The sequence below is a fragment of the Sabethes cyaneus genome, chromosome 1 (assembly GCF_943734655.1).
Source record: "Sabethes cyaneus chromosome 1, idSabCyanKW18_F2, whole genome shotgun sequence".
Classification (NCBI taxonomy): domain Eukaryota; kingdom Metazoa; phylum Arthropoda; class Insecta; order Diptera; family Culicidae; genus Sabethes; species Sabethes cyaneus.
This window is the reverse complement of record NC_071353.1, coordinates 168059941-168076626: the sequence shown is the minus strand read 5'-3', so window position 1 is coordinate 168076626 and position 16686 is coordinate 168059941. Positions and strand designations below refer to the sequence as shown.

General features: G+C 42.2%; 2 protein-coding genes across 2 annotated transcripts in view; both read left to right on the top strand.

Moving 5' to 3' along the window:
* Positions 1-1453: 1453 nt before the first annotated feature.
* LOC128745173 (deubiquitinase OTUD6B) lies at positions 1454-2708 on the top strand. Its single transcript, XM_053842186.1, has 2 exons — positions 1454-1518; positions 1598-2708. Exon 2 carries the CDS (start codon positions 1604-1606, stop codon positions 2525-2527), a length of 924 nt encoding a protein of 307 aa, XP_053698161.1. The 5' UTR covers positions 1454-1518; positions 1598-1603; the 3' UTR covers positions 2528-2708.
* Positions 2709-9703: 6995 nt separating this feature from the next.
* LOC128732849 (Y+L amino acid transporter 2) overlaps positions 9704-16686 on the top strand; it is a 35195-nt gene continuing 28212 nt past the window's right edge. The window contains exon 1 of the mRNA XM_053826263.1: positions 9704-9973. The gene's annotated coding sequence lies outside the window, so the exon portion shown is untranslated. The remainder of the gene's footprint in view (positions 9974-16686) is intronic.

Below are 16686 nucleotides of genomic sequence, written 5' to 3'. Positions count from 1 at the left end.
TTGCCTATTTTTCATCTCTGAACCCAAAACAATGTGCGTTGCAATGAGCGCATCATAAACACAAGCTACTCGCATCAATCTCGACATTCTTGGGTTTGCATACGGTCGCTGGTTACAAGGTCTCTCCCGAAAAAAAATAACCATAAATCATAAACAATAAAATTTATCGTCAGAAAAGATAACCAAACCATCAAACTTATTGTTGTCCACCATAACTTTTATGGTTTTGAGAGATTCTACCATAAAAATGACGGGTTGTCAAGTATTTTAACAATTAAAAAATATATTTTTTCGCTAATAAAAATTTTCATTTACAGTAAAAGTTATGATCCCTTCATGGTAATTTTTTGAGGCGAAATAAACGAAATAAAATCAAAAAGGCAATAAATTTGTGATGAGATATGGCCAAATCTATTGCGTAAAATAAGAAACTAAAATATGAATAAAATTTGATTTTCAGACACATTTACAATAAATACAATTAAGTCCCATTGTTTCTACTACAAAATTTAATGTAAAACTATTTTCGGGGCTCCCTTCGACTCTCGAACAAATGCCAAACCCAACTCGAAACCCAGGTCAGCGATTCCTTTACTCGTTCTACAAAACTTCCCTCCAACAAGTTTTGGAGTGCTTCTTCATCGATCTGATGGATCCTCGTGCTACAAATAGATTTCAATAATTTGACAAAGTGATCCAAAACTGCCATGTTGCGGTCCCCAAGGAATACCGGAGTAACTTCGCGACCTTGTGACGCATGGCCACGATCTCTAGAAATTATGAAAATAGCTAAGGTTTTCGAGAAAATTCCCATTTTTAGTGAAAAAATATTGCAAAATAAAAAAGATACAGCCATTTTGATGAATTTTTCAAAGCTAAAAATGATGAGACGTTAGAGGAATTAATATCAAAATATCAATAAATCTGTTGTGACAGTTTCCATATATTGTCAATCCAAAACCAATTCCGTATGTGACTCTGAAGGTCCAGCGAATAACGTCTACCAAACGGCCTTACCCGTAAAAGGTGTTGGTCAATTTACTTAATATATTTTCGTAAACATAACTTTTATTTTGAGCATAAAAATTGTTTATCCCAATAATCAATGACACGTGTTCGTAACTTAACCTGTTTTCGCATCAAGAAGCATTGATCATAAAGCCAAATCTCGACTGTACGAAACTTCTTTTTCGTGAAAGCCAAACTGAATTTCGTAAAGTTGTGCTTGCTCTTGAGTCAAAAATAAATCCATTTTTTTCTATTTCATATTAACATAACTTTTTGTCAGAATAAATTTAGTGTGTAGCTGATTTATTTTTGCGCGCTCTCTTGCGCGTTTCTTCCATTCCAAAAGACACAACACCGCAGGGCTGCACTCCGCTGCTGCCAGCTGTCAGTCACCATTGTCAAAAATGCAAAACAAAACAAAATAGTAAAATAAAGGATATCGGTCTTTTCATTGCGTCCATTGTTATCAGCACGTTTCGCAAAATATTTAATAACTTCAGCTTGGAAGAGGTATTAAAGTTCTTATATTCGGCGCCGATTCATATTCGTAAAAGGCACCTATTTTTCGTTTAATTTGTTTCACCTGCAGACCGCCATGAGCGAAGAAAACCGGCAGCACGCTCTCGACGAAGACGAGGAAACCCTACTTGCTCGCCATCGCAAGGAGAAAAAAGAACTGCAAGCAAAAGTGCAATCCCTTAAAAAAGCCAAGGTTGATAAAAAGAAGAAAAAGGAACTGCAAGATGAGATTGTCCGGCTGGAAGCGGATCTCGAAAGCCGACACGCCGAAGAACTGAATCGATTGAATTCACTAAAAATCAACGAAAGTAGTTGCGATTCCGAACAGTCCCCGGCGGAGGCACCGTCAACTGATGAAAAACAACCCAAACTCTCGAAAGCCCAGCGAAGGCGTGAGAAAAAGTCCCAGGAAGATAAGGAGCGTGAGGAGCAGATAAAAGCCGAGGAAGCACAGCAGACGGATTCTCCCCGCATTCGAGAGGATAAAAAAATCGCAGAAATCCTAGCCAAACGAGGCCTGGTAGGCTTTACCGTGCCAGCCGACGGTGACTGCCTGTACAATGCGATCAAACACCAGCTGACCAGGATAGGTGTGAACGGTTACGAAACGGTTGACCTGCGTCACCTTGCGGCCGACTACATTGAGGACAACCGCGACCAGCTGATCTGCTACATGAGCAACCCGGAATCGGAGGACGTCATGAGTGAGGAAGAATTCCGCAAATACTGTTTCCAGGTGCGTTACACCAAATCGTGGGGTGGTGAAATCGAGATTAAAGCTCTGTCGAGCAGCTTGCGCTGCCCGATCGAAGTGATACAGGCTAGCGGACCGTCACCGGTGCACGGCGAAGACGGTGATGCCGGGCGCAAGCTGGTACTGACCTACCACCGGCACATGTACCGACTGGGTGAGCATTATAATTCAACCGTGCCAATGTCGGAGAAGAAGAATAATGATGAGAACGACGATAGTGGGGAGTATGAACAGGATGATGGTTGATCGTCGTCGGGCAAGTTTTAATAGTGATATGAGATTGTCTACTACTGTTTTGGTCGTTTTGGTTGCATGATTGAAGTTAAAAATAATCGTAATTATATAGCTTATAAAGCAGTAATAAAGTTTGTTTACTAGTATGGACTTTTATGCTGTTGTGGATCCCACGCAAAGCAAAGCTTTGGTGCTTCGGAACTATATTCCGCTTTCGGAAATCGATTTTCTGTTTTACCCGACGGACTATTAAGGGACAGAACAATTGCGGGGCTAGTGCTACGATCTTACCGACTCTTACGGTCTCGCCATTGGCATTAGGGTACGTGTCCCACCATCTCCTTTAAATTTAATTAAACACAAAATAAATTCTTTAACCCAGAAGTCCGTAGTTTTCGTTTTAATTCAGCTCTGCCACTATTTTTGTGATAAGAAGATCGTTTGCGTAAAAATAGTTCCAATTTCAAGTCTTGTTATAAATTAAATTACAAGTTTAGCTCCAGGCTTAATTTCGAGTCGAAGTTCAATTCTAACTTCATGCTCAATTGTAACACTGATTTAAGTTTTAATTTCAATTCCAAATACAATTTCCATATTATAGCCAATTGTCTACAATTTCGTTCAATTTTAAGTCAAATTTGATGTCCAATTTTAAATGCTACAAAGTTCAACTTAAAACAGTTCACTTCACAACTAGTTTCAAGTCCAATTTTAAACCAATTTATAATCATTTTGAATATTGAATCCAATGATGATGAGAAACTCCAAAGAAAAGCCAAAAAAAATATTCTGTCATATGGATTTTTTAAAATATTTTTTCTTGTTTAAAATTTTCTCATGGCCTGCTGCTCCTCGGGAATAAACAAAAAAGAGCTCGGGGAAAAACGAGACAAAAACTGAACAAACGGCATGATAGAAAAAGATAAAAAAAACTGATGAAAAATAAGAAAAGTGAGAGAAAAATCATGACTCAATAGTAGAGAAAATAGGGCATAAAAGGGAAAAAACGAGACAAAAAAGGGCACACTGGACAGAAAAGAAGCAGACAGAAGAGAAAAGAATAAAAATGATATAAAAACAAAAAAAACGAGAACGAAAAATGAAAATAAGAACAAATTGCACAGAAAATGAGAAAAACAGAGTTAAATTTGGAAAAAAAGGACAGAAAGAAGGAAAGCAGCAAGAGAAGAGAAAAACTAGAACAGAAAAGAGGAGCAAAAAGAGGACCCACTAGCAATAAAATTTGGTTACAAAGGGAAGCAAAACAAAACACAAAAACAACAAACCAAAGTTGAGGTTAGGCACCGTGCAACGATTTATTTCTGTATCAACGGAACGCACGCCAAAAAATATAATGGAAACCCTCAACCCGTCCGTCACAGTCGAGCATCGCTGTCCCGTCGATTATGTCATCAGTCGCTATCATCAGAGCCGTTCCGTTTCTGTGCTCGGTACCGGTGATGAGGGTTTCCAACTTGCTTTCTCAGGCAAGTACTGAATTTATAGTCCATCCTCGCTTTCTGATGTTCTCTTCATCCGTAGCAATGGCTCCTACAGCTTAGCCTGCAGCGACATCCCTTGTCATCGAGTCTCCGTTCCAAACGCTTACCTAAACTGCCATCCGCCATGTATTTCAGCCTCCGAGCCAAACTGCGGAGTTGTCACAGCCAGGGACGCTAGCAACGTGGAAAATAACTACCCGAACGATGCATTGCCGATACTTGGAGTCGATAGGACACCGACAGTGACACCATGGAAGTCCCTATCCTCCCCGCTGCAGTCGCGCCTTTCCGGCCAGCGCTCACCAGTCGTCCAGGAGCTTCCAAAATTCCCTTCCAGACAAGCGCACTACCGCCAATTTAGATCCCCCCGTCGATTCGTCTCCCGTTTCTAGCACATCACCCAACCGGTTACCGAACAATACGCGCAACGGCCAGCAAAACAACCACGTGTACTACCAAAATGTAGGCGGAATGAACGCAAGCGTTCACGACTATCTCCTAGCGTGTGTCGATAGTCCATACGATATAATCGTTTTAACCGAAACCTGGCTTGACGAACGAACCTCCTTCAACACAAATCTTCGGACCGAACTACGAAATCTTCCGTTGTGACCGGAGTGCGCACAACAGCCGAAAATCAACGGGCGGCGGCGTTTTAGTAGCGGTTCATCGCCAATTCAAGGCCTCTGTCTTAGAACACAATGACAGGTTACCTGTTGAGCAAGTTTGGGTGACTATAAATTGTTCCGATCGCTCTCTATACGCAAAAACTGCAGGTGTTCATTAACCGGTGCCTGCGATATATTATTCGTGCCTGGTGGCCTGATAATTGGATATCCAATGAGGAACTCCATCGTCGGTGTCATCAACGGCCGATAGCCACAGAAATTCGTGAGCGTAGGTGGAAGTGGATCGGACACACCTTGAGGAAAGGAGCGAACGAGGTTTGCAGAGCAGCACTCGACTGGAATCCACAAGGACAGCGTAGAAGAGGCAGACCCAGAGGTTCATGGAGACGGAGCTTAGCCAACGACATCCGGGCTGTAGACGAGAACCTGTCCTGGCGACAGGTAAAAGCCATGGCGGGTAACCGTCAGCAGTGGAGATCTCTGATTTCATCCCTTTGTTCTGCCGGACCGGCGGACATGGACACATAAGTAAGTAAGTAAGTAAGCTCTCTATACCTGTGCGCTGTCTATTTCCCACCGGATCGAGTAAGGGACGCCGTGCTCCCCAAGGCTCATATGGCATCGGTCTCCACAATTTCTTCGGCAGCCTTCGCCTCTGATGATTTTCTAATTCCGGGAGATTTTAACCTTCCCGGGATCAATGGCCGCCTCTGATGATTTTCTAATTCCGGGAGATTTTAACCTTCCCGGGATCAAATGGCACAATGGCCGTACTATAGCAGTCGAACAACTCGGTGGTGATGAGGGTAGGAGTTACCTACCCTCATCACCACCGAGTTGTTCGACTGCTATAGTACAGCCATTGTGCAGCAAATTAACAAAATCACCAATGAAAACGGACGCTGCTTGGATCTCTGCTTCGCTAGTGTTTGCAGTTAGGCTCCAGAATGTATGTTGGCGCATGCTCCACTCGTTAAAAATGTTCGTTCTGGAAATATATTAGTGCACAACGGAAAAACGACGGTCTTCCATCAGCCATATTTCTTGGAAGCGACACTGCGACCAAATTGGATATGGTTTGTCAACTGTTCTCCAGCGTCTTTGTCGATGAAAGGCTGTCCGAAACAGAAGTATCGACTGCTCTAAACAGCGTTCCAAATCTCAGCGAATCTCTCACTAACCTGACTATTGATGATTCTATGATCAAGCAGGCCGCTTTGAAGTTGAAAAGCTCAACTTTTTGTGGACCGGATGGCGTACCTTCAATATGTTTAAAGAACCGCATTGACGCCTTGGCTGCTCCAATCCGACGTCTATTTAACTCTTCGATTAGCTTAGGCATATTTCCTTCTGCTTGGAAATTCTCTTACATGTTTCCAGTTCATAAAAAGGGGAACAAGAGAAACATAGACAACTACAGAGGGATCTCTGCTTTATGTGCATTATCGAAACTCTTCGAGCTCGTTGTGATTGTGTCAATTTCCTCATTCGTCCAGCAATACATCGCTGACGAGCAATACGGATTCATGCCCAAGCGCTCAACGTCTACCAATCTACTAACACTCACTACGTACGTAACGGATTGCTTTGACAACCGATTCTAGACAGACGTTATCTACATTGACCTCTCCGCCGCCTTCGATCAGCTAAATCATCAAATCGTCGTTGCAAAACTGTACAAACTCGGCATTGGAGGGCCGTTGCTTCAGTGGTTTAAATCGTATCTGTCGAACCGTCCTATTAACATGTCTATCAATGGCTTCACCTCACCGGTTTTCAACGCTTTTTCTGGAGTCCCACAAGGTAGCCATCTCGGACCATTGGTCTTTCTTATTTATTTCAACGACGTCAACTTAATGCTCAAAGGTCCTCGGCTTGTGTTCGCCGACGACCTGAAACTGTTTTCAAAGGTAGACGATTCATCGGACACTCTCGCACGAAAAAGAAGAGAAAGAGGAAACAGTGGGCAGAAAAGAGGGAAAAACGAGAGCGAAAAGGAGAGAATAGAGGAAAAACGCAGAAAAAACGGAAAACGAGACACGAAAAGAAAAATGGAACAGAAAACAAGAGAAACTAAAAAAAATAGCGAGGAGAAAGAAAACCAATGTAGGTAACCGGAAAAAAAATGTAAAACGTGATATAAAAGAAGTAAGATGGGAATGGGAATCCCATTCAAATGGGATAGGAAACTGAGACAGATAAAAAGAAAAACAGGAATAACGAACCAAAGAAAAAGGTAAAACTGCACAGAAAAAGATAAGAAACGGGAGATAAAAAAAGAAAAGCTGCAAAGCAAAGAGAAAAAAAAGAAACCAATAACAGAATGTAACAGAAAACAAGAAAAAACAGAACAAACAAAGAAGAAAAACGAGAGAAAGGAGAGTTAGAAAATGACGAAAACTGGAAATGGAAAGGCCTGTGCTTAGGGGCACGAACGGGGGGCTCACGTAGGACAACGAATGTAGGTTTAATTCGACAAAGCTTAACAATTTGCAAATGTTTGTCACGTAAATTTTTAATTTACTGTATTGCAATAAATGCTCTGAAACATTTGATATAAAACACCAAGTTTAATTTTCCTAAATGCTCGTGCTTTGTGTATCAGTAGCTGTAGTTTTTAGAAAGTCGCATTATCAATCCTTTTACATGCATTATGCGACCTTTTGAAAACTAAAACCAGAAATCTTGCTAACTTTGAGAATTGCAGCATCACGTCACATACATGAACATCCCTATTCTATAACTTTTCACTTTCATGACATCAAATTGGACTAGGTTCAATATTTCAACGATAAAACCAGTTGAAGAGGGTGTGTTTCCACTCTTAACAAAATTGTTTACTCTCAAGACATCAATTTGGTCTACCAATAATCGAAACGAATAATCGCTGATATGTTGTCACTTTTTCTAAAATCTGTCGTCTTCAGAAACAGTCTCAATCACGGTCTTGAGGAACGAAAGCGTACTTACTTGTTATGATTGACTGATTGGATTTTGACAGTGCTTCATATTTTTGTGAAGAATTATTTTGATCAACCCTAGAACCAATCCTTTGCGTTCGTCCTCTCTTTAATATTGTCTCTCAAAAAACTAAAACTATATTCAGAAAAGGACGAAAAACGGGAGATAAAAGAGGAAAACTTAAGAGCAAAGGGAAAAAAGGTGGCAGAAACAGAATAAATGTGACAGAAAAGTATAAAAACGAAACATCTAAAACGGGAAAAACGGAATAGGAAAAGACGAAAAACAAGACGAAGCAGATTTAGGAAAAGAAAAAGGGAAGAACACGAAATTTTAAAAAAATAAGTGAAATTGAAACGAAAAAAAGGACTAAAAATAAGAAAACACGTTCCCAGTCAAAATACGAACATACTAGCGCCATACCTCTAAATTTAGATCCAATTTCTAGTTCATTTGAAATAAAGCTTCAAGTGTAATTAGCAGAAGATGGGGCATTGATCTTACTCGAAGCTATTCTCCAAATTGAATTTGGAGTGCAAATTGAAGATATGCTGACGAGCTCTTGTTGGCAGAATTAGTTGGTTTCGGCAGAAACACGGCTTTGTATTTTTACAATTTGATATAATTGATAAAGCGGAGTAGTTTTATTTAATTAATTTTATTTGTTTCTATTCCGAATATTTTGAAATCTTAAGCCACATTTTATTTCTGTGTTATAAAATAAAGGATTGCCCCATCCGTAGGAAGGGGAGCTACATGTCGGCGTGTCTTCTGATGTCTACCTTCTTGCTGCTTATTTTCGGTCCTGGTTTCTCCGCCGCTGCCGTTGTGATCAACTTCACGCTTATTTTTTGAACTGAAGAGCATCCGCACCTTCAGAACGACGGAGCGCATGGCGCTGGTCATTTTAGCCGGCGAAACTGTAGTGGCTCTCCTCTTCTTTGATTCCGCTGTGGGTGCTGGCTTGCATCGTGGCTCCATAACACACGGTGCGTGATGAAAATCCATCATGTGCATTGTATATGAATTTGAAATGACGCACAAAGAAGAACTTTGACTCAAACTGTAATGTTCTCTCTCAACCTTTTGACTCAAATCGACTGATCACTGATTACTTCTGGAATGAAGTGTGAATTTTTTCCAATCGCTTTTTATTCCCGTCGTGGGCATGACTTACCTAATGTCGGTAGTTAAAAACTAGCACAAAATGTTACCTTTAACAGTTACCTGGTTTCTACCTAGTGAATTTCTACCAAACATTTAGAATGTTATAGGTACCCATTTTTCCAACGACTAGTTTTAATTTTGATGAACAGATTTTGTGTAATTTACCTAATTGAATTAAATTTAATTTGAAATTAAACACGTTATTGGACTTTGAATCGGCATAAATTTGGCATCAAATTGGACTTTATACCAATTTAGACTTGAAGCTTGACTTCTAATTGAACTGGAATTTAGGTACTAAATTGAAATCGAAGTTGGACTTGAACCTAAAATTAAACTTGAAATTGGATTTGAATTTGGACTTAACTTTGGACTATATAAATTTGACATTAAATAGAACATGAAATGGGATATGAACGTCAAAAATATGGGCAGCTATTTCTGGAAAATATGCCTCACTTTGAAATTAGTTACATAATTTGAACTATTTTGAATTTAAACCAAATAAATATTAGGAATAAAAGTTAAATGATTCAAGCAATAAAGTGTCTATTACTGATTAATACACCCTATAAATGAAAAACTCCGATCAGGACAACCCGCACACAATCGACACACCATGATCCATGTTTATACGGTTTCTTTTGTGCAAAATTGAAAAACCTTTACAAACAAAGCCGCTAGCTAGCTGTCAGTCTCAGCATCGAGCATCGACGGAGCGTCGTAGAATGAATCAATCCTTTTGTGATGAATGAAAATAACGAAAATACGATTGTAGATAGTGCTGTGTTAGTGTTGCTGCGCATAGAAAGTAAATAAAAGTAATTACCATACCAAATACCATAGCCCGGCAGTAAGAGAAGAGGCGGCTTCACTCGGTGCGAACCACGAAAAGAGAATTCATTTCATTCGCGACGGTCGCGTTGTAAGGAAGTGTGGTGAGCAAGATTCAGCCGGTAGCGGTGGTCCTCGTGCTGAAAAACGTGTGTAGTTTTTGTCGCTCGCTTGTTCGCAAAAGCAGGAAACGGAGAGTGTATGTGCTGAAAAAGAAGAAAGCAGAATTTGGGAGTCAAATTCTAGCCAGAACAAACGGTGTTTATTGTAACTAAAGTTGGATACTTGTGAGGAGTTAGTTTTTGAAAGGAACTCTATTCTGTGGTGTTGGAAAACGTTGTGAGAGATACGAATTATTATTAGAGGTAAGTTTTCCCATGACGGGGTCCGTGTGCGAAAAGTTGAGGAAACGTCACACTTTTCCAATGCACATAACCTCGAAAACGATGCAACCGGGTATGAGGAAAATCCTCGTCATCTAGGGTAGTGGTGAATGTTTTGGACGTTTCGTTCGACTTACCTACGCTTTGTCTATACGGCATAGACGTAGGATTTTATTTGGAATTTTCTTGTTTTTTCAGAACTAGAATGAAATGATTAAATTCGGAAAAGTTAAAGCAATGCAGAGAAAAATCTGAGCAATTGCGCCTCTATATTGCATCAGAATGGATTTTACTTCTGGCGAATCCTTTTTATTAGCTCCTTTTCTCGTTTCCTTGGTACAGCGCACAACTGTTGCTTGCCCCAGCACTCTAACGTCTTCTGATGACGCAGGACATGAAAGAATTGTCGCACGACGTGACGTATGATGCAACATTTATTATTTAAAACAAAGCATCAAGCCACGGTGAATATTCGTTTAAAACAAAATTTGCACAACATCCTTGAATAGGCATAATAAAAGATGTCTTTCTCCGCTGGACCAACTGAATTCCAAACAGCTCAACACACATTGTATCGTCGACCTTGGTGCAACCTAACGAGAAGGGAGGCCACTAGCTTAACAGTCAGTGGCTTTCCTTGGGGTGTCAGCCTACTAAACAACCTCTAGGCGGCAAAGGCGCACATTCTATTAATATTCAACAACGGCCGACTCCGTGTAAGCGTCTTGCCTTGCCTCTTTCGGTAAAAGTAACCGGTCCAAACCGGCCTCCGATGGTAAACAAGATACGGCGTACGGATATGTAGAGTGAATGCACCGCACCGGTCTTCGGCTTGTGTTCGCATTTCACGACGCCTCCTCAGCTGACAATTCAGCAGCCAAGAAGCTGGCTGTAAATTTTAGGCCACAAAAGGTTAACCAGAAAAATAATAAACCAGCATAATATTTGAACAGTGTTTCAATCAATATCCTTCGCGAATTTTTACACAATTGAAAGCAATGTGAGTTCCAGTTAGAACCTGTTTCAGGTGCTTTATGGTAGAACTAATAAATCGTGATAAATTACCACTAGTTATATGATTGTGTATACAATCATGTTCAATCCAAGTATGCTACGAAACAGTCCTTCACGACAATAGATTATGATCGATCCGGAAACAGTTAGTTTTTGTTTCTCTCTTTCTTCCATCCTGGACGGTTAAGAAAAGTCACACGTGTTTAAAAATAATGTCGTGACACAGGACCACGATTATGGTTACTGCGTAAAAAGGCGCATTACTGGTGTCCGCAACAAATCGGTCGATATTTAAGAAGAATGACGACAAGTGAAGCTCTGTCTCTCTTTTGCTTCGAATTGGATACAACGAGCACAGTAAACAGCTTCAAACAAAGCTGGAAATACAAATCCGCAGCCAAATTATTTCCGTCGATATCAGTTTGCATATAAATTGGGTCTTGATTTGTCTCAGATTGTGAAGGCACATTTTATTGCGTAATTTTTTTCACTTCCAGTCCAGTGTTTTGTTAACGCTTAGCCTACTTTGAGAGTGACGCTTGGAACAAAAATCAGAGGAGTTGTGTACAAGACACGACCGCATATATAGGTGACGCAGGACTACGTAAGTCTCTTTGTAGTGATAGTAGCATGTATTCATGCTTGTAATCATTCGATTCTTCATGTATACATGCTATATGCAACATATATACATGCTACATGCGTTGTATGTAACATTTATAAAAGTAGTAACATTGCATACGTTCAATTCTCAAAAGATTGTGCATTTGAAAACAATTTAACAAAATCAAGAACACAAACTATTGCTTTCCTGCTACCTTACTGAAATTAAAGATTGTTTTTATTACCCGTGGTTCCCCACGTTGAAGGGATTTTACCAATTCAATCCTATGTTATCAACAGCACATCTTTTCAATACACTTCTAATGAAACGGTAAGCATGCGTATTCATACAGAGTCGTATTATAACCGAACACTACAGCTGTAGCACATTTTCCAACACAGATATCAAATTCGCCGAGGTTTAATCGTCTCGCAGTAAAGAATTTGCGATCTGTTGGGACAACGAACTTGTGTCATTTTTTCTGGCACACTTCCCTAACACAGACATCAAATTGGACTAGGTTTAAACGCGTTCGTAAGAAATCTGTTGGCACGAGGGGGCTTTGTTACTCTTTCTGGCGTACTTCCCAAGCAAGGACATCAAAATGGTCTAGGTTTAACCGCGCTGTTAAGAAATCTTGTTGAAATGAGGAAACTTTGTTACTTGTTTTGGCTTACTTCCTAAGCACAGATATCAAATTGGTATAGGCTTAGATCATCGCAAAGAATCTTCCAACCAATCACGAAGCGAGAATTCTGGTAAAACAGGTTCATTATTTTCAATTTTTCAATAGTTCAACATCAAGAATTCATCCTCTTCTTCATTCGGGTCAATTCTTAGAAGATTTTCCGATCGATTGGTGTAAGAATATTGAAAATCGATAGGAAAACCGTTGAGCTATTAGCGCTCAAAACCTTTCATTTTTCGTGACGCTCGCATTTTTCGATTTTTTGGAATGACACCCCATCTCAAAACTTGCCGAAGCAAAAAGAAGCAAAAGAGCTTCTAGCGCAGGCACTGGGAGATGAAGCATAGGTGAAAATGCTTTCCTAAGAAACAGTGGACGAATGTAGGGATCTGGACGAGATCACGACAGAACAGGAGCTTTGAAGTGCGCGTCAAAGGCACAGTACGGGCTGGGAGATGTACCGATGGTAGCGATTAAAATTGGGTGATCAGTGTGCATCAGTATGAAACCCCTGGCTAAGCTGGAAGTTGCATTGTTCGACAAAAGTACCATTAGCACTTTTCATAAAGAGAATCGAAGAATCTGTAAAGAGTACACGCATAGCAATCACCAAGCGATTAACGCCAGTGGAATCCGGCGATAATACAAGGGGCTAGAACCTACGAGCGGAAGTGGAAAACGTCAGCCTTTGACAGAGATCTTCAAGTCGAGGTACTCCGGGTGGACGGCAGAAAATCGATCCTGAATGCGAACGAGTTGACAGGAAGGCTATTATGCCCGAAAAAATTTGGCACTCAGCTTATTGGTGGTACGAGACACTTAACAACCTCCGAGCTAGTTGTTTCAGAGCCAAAAGACGCATCCAGAGAGCCAGAATTGCAGCAAATCGAGAAAAGCGTAGCACGGCGTTTAGACAAGCCAGGGATGCAATGGATCGTACCTGGATAAGCTGACTAAGGACTATCTTCGAGGGACTTTTGCTGATGCATGAACCTACGATGATGAAGAAGAGGGTGACAACGTTGACGGTCTGCAAGTCTAACGATAAAATACTAGCAGTGGCTAGACGACTGCAAATCAAGAAGGCGCTCAGTTCGGATGGAATCCCTAACGTGGTCCTAAAAGCAGCGTTGCAAGAGTTGTTCAGGACAGTGGTGCAAAAATACCTGGAAAATGGTAGCTTCCTGGACAAGTTAAAGATCCAGAAGCTGGTGCTATTACCGAAGCCAGAAAAAGCAGCCAGGAATCCGACGTCATATGTCGGTCGATATGTCTGCTGAACACAAGTGGTTAAGTCCTGGAGAGGATTTTCCTGAACAGGCCGACGAGGTACATACACGGAAGGTGAACTTAACCTGTCGACCATGCAGGTCAGATTTCGGAAAGGAAACTCCGTAGTGGATGCTCGTCGGACAATTGTCGAGTGACCCGAAAAGTCATCCAAACCAACGAAGAGGAGATCGCTTTTGCGCCATTGCACAATGGGCAAAAACGAGCTCGTAATCCCAAGAATTAGAAGCCGCTGGTTTGGAATCTTACAAGATACAATTAGGTTTTACTATGTATTTAGGGGTGAATTTGGCAAAATGGGCTATTCCTGCATTTCGCACAGTATGGAATGGCTTGCTTAATTGGCCTAACGCCTTATGACAAGGCCTGCGCAATATAATTTCTCCATCTGTTTCGGTACATGGCAACTGGTCTCCAGTTCCGCGGGCACCGAGTGCTCGCCAGATCTCGCTCCACCTGGTCTTGCCACCTCGCTCGCTGTGCCCCTCTTCATCTTGTTCCTACCGGATTTGATGCGAAAACCATTTTTGTAGCATAGTTGTCCGGCATTCTAGCAAGTCCTGGCCAACGTATCCGTCCAGGTTAAACCACTTTCTGAATACTTGGTTCGCCGTAGAGACGCGCGAGCTCGTGGTTCATTCTTCGCCTCCATACACCGTTCTCTTGCACTCCGTCAAAGATGGTTCTTAGCACCCGCCGTTCGAAAACTCCGAGAGCTCGTAGGTCCTCTTCTAGAAGTGTCCGTAGTAGACCCGACTTCCGCTGATTATACGTCTTTTAATCTCACGGCTGGTATTGTCCTCTGTTGCCAGCGAGCCAAGATATACGAACTCGTCGACTACCTCGAACTCATCCCCGTCGATTACCACGGTACTGCCCAATCGAGCCTTGTCGCGCTCGGTCCCGCCCGCCAGCATATACTTCGTTTCAATCCAATCTTCTCTGCTTCGCGTTTCAGTCTGGTGTACTGATCTTCCGGCTTCCGATCTTCCGAATGTTCTGCCGACAGCATCCACGTCGTCAGCAAAGCAGATAAATTGACTGGATTTATTGAAAATCGTGTCCCGCATTTCGATCGCCGCTCGCCTTATAACACCGTCAGACGCAATGTTGAATAGCAGGCAGGAAAGACCATCTCCTTGTCGAAGTCCCCTGTGAGATTCGAATGGGTCCGACAGTTCACCCGAGATTCTCACACAGCACTGGATCCCATCCATCGTAGCCATGATAAGTCTAGTAAGCTTACCCGGAAAGCCGTTTTCGTCCAAAATTTTCCATGGCTCTTGTCGGTTTACGCTATCATATGCGGCTTTGAAATCGATGAACAGGTGGTGAGTGGGGACTCGGAATTCGCGGCACTTCTGGAGGATCTGCCGCAGGGTGAAGATTTGGTCCATTGTAGAGCGACCCTCCATGAAGCCGGCCTGGTAACTTCCCGCAAATCTATTGGCTATTGGCGATAGTCGATGAAAGAGGACTTGGGACAGCACTTTGTAGACGGCATTCAGGATAGTGATGGTTCGGTAGTTCTCACAATCCAGCTTATCACCTTTCTTGTAGATAGGGCTTCCCTTATCGATGGGGGTGGCACATCCTCGTTGCTTGCTGCACCAATGTGGTCACTTCCTCCGCTATCATGGTCTTCCGCCTGTACGCCATTCAGGTGTTCATCGTAGTGCTGCTTCCACCTTTCGATCACCGCACGGTCGTCAGTCAAGATACCTCCATCTTTATCCCTGCACATTTCGGCCCGCGGCACGAAGCCTTTGCGAGATTCGTTGAGTCTCTGATAGAACTTCCGTGCGTCGAGAAAGCGGTACAGCTGTTCGAGTTCTTCGCAATCCTTCTCCTCTTGGTGGTGCTTCTTCTCCTTGAAGAGTCGGGTTTGGTGTCTCCGCTTCTGTTTGTATCACTCCACATTCTGACGGGTGGCACTACGCAGCATTTGAACCCGCGCTGCGTTCTTCTCAGCCAATATCTGCTGGCATTCCTCGTCAAACCATTCGTTACGTCGCTTCGGTGCCACACTGCCTAGGACGTTCTCCGCTACGCTGTTAATGGCTGTTTTCACGGTATTCCAACAGTCCTCAAGAGGGGTTTCATCCAGCTCGCCCTCTTCCGGCAGCGCGGTTTCGAGAGATAACGCGTAGTTTTCGGCGACCTCCGGTTGCTTCAGTCGCGCTAGATTATACCTACCTAGATACGCTAGATTATAGATTGTAGGATTAGTTATTATCTACAATTTTGCTGAATTAAGTTATGCTGTATCTTTTGTAGTTACGGCACTACAATGCTAGTAACTCGTTAATGACTAAATGAACGTTCCCTTAGTCACTAAAGAGGTGCTAGCATTGTAGCACCGTAAACACAAATGATACAGCAATACTTTGTTCATAAAAGTTGTAGATAATAACTAGTTCTTCAATCGTCTCATATATAACTTTTTCAAATTCTTCATGACTGAGACGGTACTGTCAAATGAATGTGAATTGAGTCAAAATGATTGTGCCGTCCCTGGCCACCGAGACAATTGAGATCGGTAAGAGATTATTAATCTTCTTAACCATGCAGCACAGAATGCCTGCCTTGCACAGAATGCAGCTGTGAAAGGGTCCGACGTCGGATGCAGCCGAGATGCAGTTCTGGCGCCGACGATGGATGCTCTGAGTAGTGTTGCTAGACCATTTGTATTGAATCGCAACCTGTTTGTAGGCCGTCAAAGACGGGCCAAAATTTCCATTTCATTTTCATCTGATGAATTTTTGTCTCATGCTCTCGGGAGAGTCCCTCCGCCTGTGACAGTCATCCAAACAGAAACGAAGAGGAGATCGTTGTTGCACCTTTGTAACGATCGATGTGAAACAAATGCCTTTAACAGTGCCAGCGGAATTCTTGGGAGTTAATTGCAGAACCGGATGCCGGATGCGAAACCACTGTATAAGGAGCGGAATACGAATAACGTTGAGGCGGGAGTTCCGCAAGGCTCCATCCTTGGCTCGACGCTTTGTAACGGTATGTACGATGGTGGTACTAACTTTGAAGGTGCCCAGAGCTGCAGTTATCGTCGAATTTGCTGATATCGTTGTGTTATTGGCGACA